The 6,029-nt window shown below is 35.3% G+C and overlaps 1 protein-coding gene across 1 annotated transcript in view; it reads left to right on the top strand.

Annotated features, from left to right (window-relative positions):
- The first annotated feature begins 2,834 nt into the window (after positions 1-2,834).
- Positions 2,835-6,029, top strand: part of LOC103250360 (UDP-glucuronosyltransferase 2B10-like) — a 7,153-nt gene continuing 3,958 nt past the window's right edge. The window contains 3 exon segments of the mRNA XM_008048933.2: positions 2,835-2,987; positions 4,878-4,965; positions 5,794-5,996. Of these exon segments, the coding sequence (XP_008047124.1) occupies positions 2,838-2,987; positions 4,878-4,965; positions 5,794-5,996 (441 nt within the window). The 5' untranslated portion in view covers positions 2,835-2,837.

The following is a 6,029-nucleotide window of genomic DNA, read 5'->3' on the forward strand; positions in this document are numbered from 1 at the left end:
CTTCATTCCTGGCATGCAAGCCTGGTTCAATATTCGTAAAACCATAAATGTAATTAAATACATCAACAGATGTCAAAACAAAAACCACATGATCATATCACTAGATGCAGAAAAAGCTTTTGATAAATCCAGCACCCCTTCTTGATAAAAACCCTTGAACATCTAGGCATACGGGGAACATACCTCAAAATAGTAAAAGCCATCTATGAGAAACCCACAGCCAGCATACTCCTAAACGGACAAAAATTGGAACCAATTCCCCTGAAAACTGGAACTAGACAAGGATGCCTACTCTCTCCCCTCCTGTTCAACATAGTATTGGAAGTCCTGGCTAAAGCAATCAGAGAAGAGGAGGCAATCAGAGGTATTCAAATAGGAAAAGAGGAAGTCAAGTTATCTCTCTATGCAGATGATATGATGGTGTACCTTGAAAACCCAAGAGAATCTGTCAAAGGCCTCCTTACATTGATAAAAGCCTTTGGCAAAATCTCAGGATACAAAATAAATGTACAAAAGACAATCGCATTTCTCTACACCACTAATAAACAAACAGAAACCCAAATAAAAAACACAGTTCCATTCACAATAGCCACAAAAAAAATGAAATACCTTGGGCATCTTCCTAACCAGAGACGTGAAAGATCTTTACAATGAAAATTACAAAACACTGCTCAAAGAAATCAAAGCCGACATGAACAAGTGGAAAAATATCCCATGCTCATGGATCGGAAGAATCAACATTGTGAAGATGTCCATCTTACCTAAGGCAATCTACAAATTCAATGCAATACCCATTAAATTACCAACAACATTCTTTTCAGACCTAGAAAAAACAACACAGGAATTCATATGGAAACACAAACATCCAAGAATAGCCAGAACAATCCTCAGCAAAAAAAACAAAGCAGGTGGTATCACAATACCAGATTTCAAACTTTACTATAAAGCTACAATCATCAAAACAGCTTGGTATTGGTACAGGAACAGGCATATAGATCAATGGAACAGAATTGAGATTCCAGAAGCAAAACCTCAATTTCTCAACCAACTCATCTTCGACAAAGCCCCCACCACCTACCAATGGGGAGAGGAGAACCTATTCAGTAAATGGTGCTGGGAAAATTGGCTGACCACATGCAGAAGATTGAAACAGGACCCCTATCTATCCCCATGCACAAAGGTTAACTCCAAATGGATCAGAGACCTAAATGTAAAACCTCAAACCATAAGAACCTTAGAAAAGGAAGGAAATACTCTCATGGAAATCGGAACTGGCATCCAATTCCTGTACAAAACCCGAAACCCACAGGACTTAAGAGAGAAGATAGACAAATGGGACCTTATTAAACTGACAAGCTTCTGCAAAGCCAAAGAAACCATCAAGAGAGCAGGGAGACAGCCTACAGACTGGGAAAAAGTATTTGCCAACTCTAGGTCTGAGAAAGGCTTAACATCCTGGATCTACAAGGAACTGAAACGTACTGAAAAGAAGAAAACAAACAACTCCATTATAAAATGGGCAAAAGACATGAACAGACACTTCACAAAAGAAGACATTCGAGCAGCCAACAAACACATGAAGAAATGCTCAACCTCACTAATCATCAGGGAGATGCAAATCAAAACCACACTGAGATACCACCTAACTCCAGTCATAATGGCAATTATCAACAACTCAAAAAATAACAGCTGCTGGAGAGGGTGTGGTGAAAAGGGAACACTTCTACACTGTTGGTGAGAGTGTAAACTAGTGCAACCTCTGTGGAAAGCAGTGTGGCGATTCCTAAAAGCTCTAAAAATTGACCTTCTATATGACCCTGCAATCCCCCTACTGGGAATATACCCTGAAGAACGCAAATCACTGTATAAAAAAGATACCTGCACACGTATGTTTATCGCAGCATTGTTCACAATAGCAAGAACCTGGAAACAACCATGCTGCCCATCAAAAGAGGACTGGATTAAAAAATGTGGTACATATACACGATGGAATACTACGCAGTCATAAAAAAGAACAAAATCATGAATTTCGCTGCAACCTGGATGGAACTAGAATCTATAATACTGAGTGACCTCTCACAGAAACAAAAATCCGAATATCACATGTTCTCACTCATATAATGGACCTTGAACATCCAATGCAATACTATAAGAAAATGACTGATGGTACTGGGAAACTATGGGGGGGAGGGGGATGGGATTAACAGTAGCAAATATCTGTTGGGGGATGGGAAAACACTTCTTATCTACAGGGTGCCTGAATGAAACGTCATTGTACACCTAACCCTTAACTGTACCCCACAAAACCATAATAAAAAATACTGATTAATGAAAAAAAAAATATATATATATATAAAATTATCCCAACTGTAACTTTTCCTTGATGCTCTTAGTCAGGAAAATTAGACATGAATGGCTCCAAACCAAAAGAAAATCTGCCTGAGATATACACAAATGATTTAATAGAAGGATAATAGCTTAGAAGTACCTTCTTCAAGAATCTATATTATTATAATATAATAATAGTAATATTATTATAAATGCAGGGTCTGAGTATAATATTTCCAAGCATTATCATTGCTGATGAAACAAACACACCTATGCATACACTCACACACACACACATAAATCCATATACACATACATGTTTACACAATAGAGGACATCTATCTCATATTAAGCATCTGTTTCCAAACATGTTTGTGCCAGTTAAAAAAAAACGATTATTTTAATAATTCCTGATCATACTTCATTTTCTCTCCTTTATTGATGTAGCAATCCTTTCAATAATGTGCTGCTGCTCTTCAGTGATATAGTAAATCTTTTCTTCACAGGAAATGGAAGACTTTGTCCAGAGCTCTGGAGAAAATGGTGTTGTGGTGTTTTCTCTGGGGTCAATGGTCAGTGACATGACAGAAGAAAGGGCCAATGTGATTGCTTCAGCTCTTGCCCAGATCCCACAAAAGATTAGATAAAGTGCCTCAATGGTGGAAAAATACTAAATTGGTCTGTTAAACTCTGTAAAGAGTTCAGTTGTGGAAATTTCTTACCGAAAGTTTAGCTGTTAGAACAGTTCTAATTATCTCAGATATCAGTTCAAAAACACAAATATAAAAAAAGTTTCTAAAATAGAGTATGTTTTTGATTGATGATAACTTTGAGATCAGAGAATAATATGTTTAAAGGGTGCAAGTGAGCTTTGGCTACTACCATGGTATTACAGGTAGGTACACAGAAATCACAACATTCTGTCCTTCCATTTGATCTTTTTGTTTATAGGATTCTGGAGAATACTGTACACACTGCAGATTTTATCAAAAAGTTGGTAAATTTTAATGGGTAATTTCACTAGCACAGTAACAAAAAGCAGGTATTGAAAAAGTCTGAAATGCATCATGCAGTTAACACTTGCCATGTAATCTGGCCTCTTGTATTTTCTGTGCATTTTGGAATAAGCCTATCCAAGTGCTCTTCAGGGTGTTATTCAAAAAACAAAAATGGCCCAGATTGACAAACCACTAGTCTAGGTACCCACTCAGCCAGGCTGATTTAGAGAATAAGAAAAACCAGCTTGGTCCACTCCACTGACCTTGCCAATGTCTAAAGCAGAAAGATGCAAGACAAAGGATGGAGATGAATCTTGCCCTTATGGTGGAGTATGTGCATTATGAAAATGTGACCTCACAAGTTCTCTGCTCTATCAGATTAATATCTCCTCCCAACTGAGAAAACAGAAGGGAATATAGAAAGGAGTCAAGCAGAAGGAAGTCAAGCAAGGGAAGAGGTTCAGAAGCCCTTCTCCATAATGCATATTAGGATCTTATTTTCTAATACATAGAAGACACCTGGGATCTTTGTGTATTTGTGAATTACTTTTTAGTTTCCTATCCAATATAGACTTCTTCTATCGACCTATACCAATTTTTTGCCCAAAACCCAATGATACTTTAACATTCACATGGCAAATTAAACACTGTAAATTATACTCCAGTTTGAGGAGTGCTTTCAAGTTCCAAACTAAAGAATAAAAAACCTTGGCTATAGCAGAGCATATGAATAACTGTTGTCAATGCTTTGTAGTGCATTGTGCTAATAATGAATGAGCAAAATTTTGCAAAATGTAATTTTGAATTATTTTAACAGCTGCATTGTTTTTATTGGTACCAGCAGGCTCTTTCTTTCGAGGTTGTAAAGAAAATCCATCTCTCGGTTAATACTGATAGCACTCTGAATGTATGTCAAAAATTGGCACTTCAAATTTTCTTGGAAATAGTGTTTAATAATTTGTAATCTAAAATAATTATACAGTTTCTTAAGCATATTTAACACATTTCTTGCAAGTAGCTAATTTCATGGATTTTGTTTTTTGGTAGATCAAAATATGTCAAACTTTAATATAATAACTTATAATATGGAATACATTATATAATATAATAAGCAAATTACTTCCAAAATCACTCAAAAATGAAAATATTAATATTAACTTAGGAAGTTGAAGACCAGTATAAACTATATAAAACAAAATAAGTATATAGGTCAATATTAATTTTTAGTTTTTTTGCAGTGAAATTGTAATGGCTGCTTAACATTTTATCATTTCAACTTAATATTTCAAAAAATAATCTCAGTTGTCCAAGCTACTATGTTTGAAACATCATTTCCTTTTATGCCCAATTGACTTATAAAAGTAAAGATATAAAATGTGGTTATTCTATCTGCATCAGATTTTAATAGTTGTCATTGCTTATCTTTTGTTCTCCTTTTTATCTTTTGTATGAAAGGGGTTTAAGTAGATAATTGTTAATCTCTTTAGAGTTGTAAAATGCTCTCACTATGGAGTTCCACTCATGGGACAAATATTTTCTTTATTTGAACAGATTATATGGAGATTTGATGGCAAGAAACCAGATACCTTAGGACATAATACTCAGCTGTATAAGTGGATACCACAAAATGACCTTCTTGGTAAGACTTTGGGGAACCAATACTGAATATATGAATAACAGTCAAAAAGAATGGTGGTAGTTTAACATGAAAAATGCTTAGTGAACAAGTATTATTGAAAAACTCAAAAATAAAACTTAATTAGATTAAATTTATTTTTAAGTCCTGGGGGGAAAAAGGATAAACTATGACAGTTTTTATTTTAATGTATACACATGGTTTTTAATAAGCAGGATCAAAGTATCGTTATTTCAGCTTCAATGACCTCTTACAGTGACTTTTTTAATAACTTCCTGGAAAATCTCTGTCTCTGATTTCTACAACTTTACACCCGTCTTTTTCCCTGCAGACAAATATTTCAAATGACACTAAAATTAATAGTTCAATTACTAGTAGTTCTGCTTTTTCTATGGTAATAAATCCCCAGTGTTTACCATGAAGTGGTAGCACATTTCATGATGAAGTGTGACCTACCCTTCCTCTGATTATAGCACCACCAAACCCCATTCCCTGTTGCCCCGAACTCTCTACGTATCAGTTTCATGTTTTTATATGCACCACCTTTTTCTTTTTATTCTTTCTGGCATATTTTATTTATTTTATCCAGAACGTGCTTTTTCATTTTGCCCTCCTGTAATCTTGTGTTTGTTTTTCCTGTCTCAGTCACACACACGACCTCTTTCTTGTTGCCTTCACTTACCTCTTTAGCAGAAGTAAGTGTTCTGCCTCTGAAATCTGAAAGCAATTTGAATGACATTTGATATGTAAATATAATCTAGTCTCTAGCAAACATGCACGTTTTTCATTTTATTTCTATGACTAATTGTGGTAAAATTCAAACAATCTTAGGTCATCCAAAAACCAAAGCTTTTATAACTCATGGTGGAAACAATGGCATCTATGAGGCGATCTACCATGGGATCCCTATGGTGGGCATTCCTCTGTTTGCGGATCAACCTGATAACATTTCTCATATGAAGAACAAGGGAGCAGCCATTAGCTTGGACTTCCACACAATGTCAACTGTAGATTTGCTCAATGCACTGAAGACAGTAATTATTTTTTTTTTTTTTTTTTTTTTTTTG

Source organism: Carlito syrichta, unplaced genomic scaffold, assembly GCF_000164805.1.
Source record: "Carlito syrichta isolate Samal-C Ts95f unplaced genomic scaffold, Tarsius_syrichta-2.0.1 Scaffold130362, whole genome shotgun sequence".
In the NCBI taxonomy this organism is placed as follows: domain Eukaryota; kingdom Metazoa; phylum Chordata; class Mammalia; order Primates; family Tarsiidae; genus Carlito; species Carlito syrichta.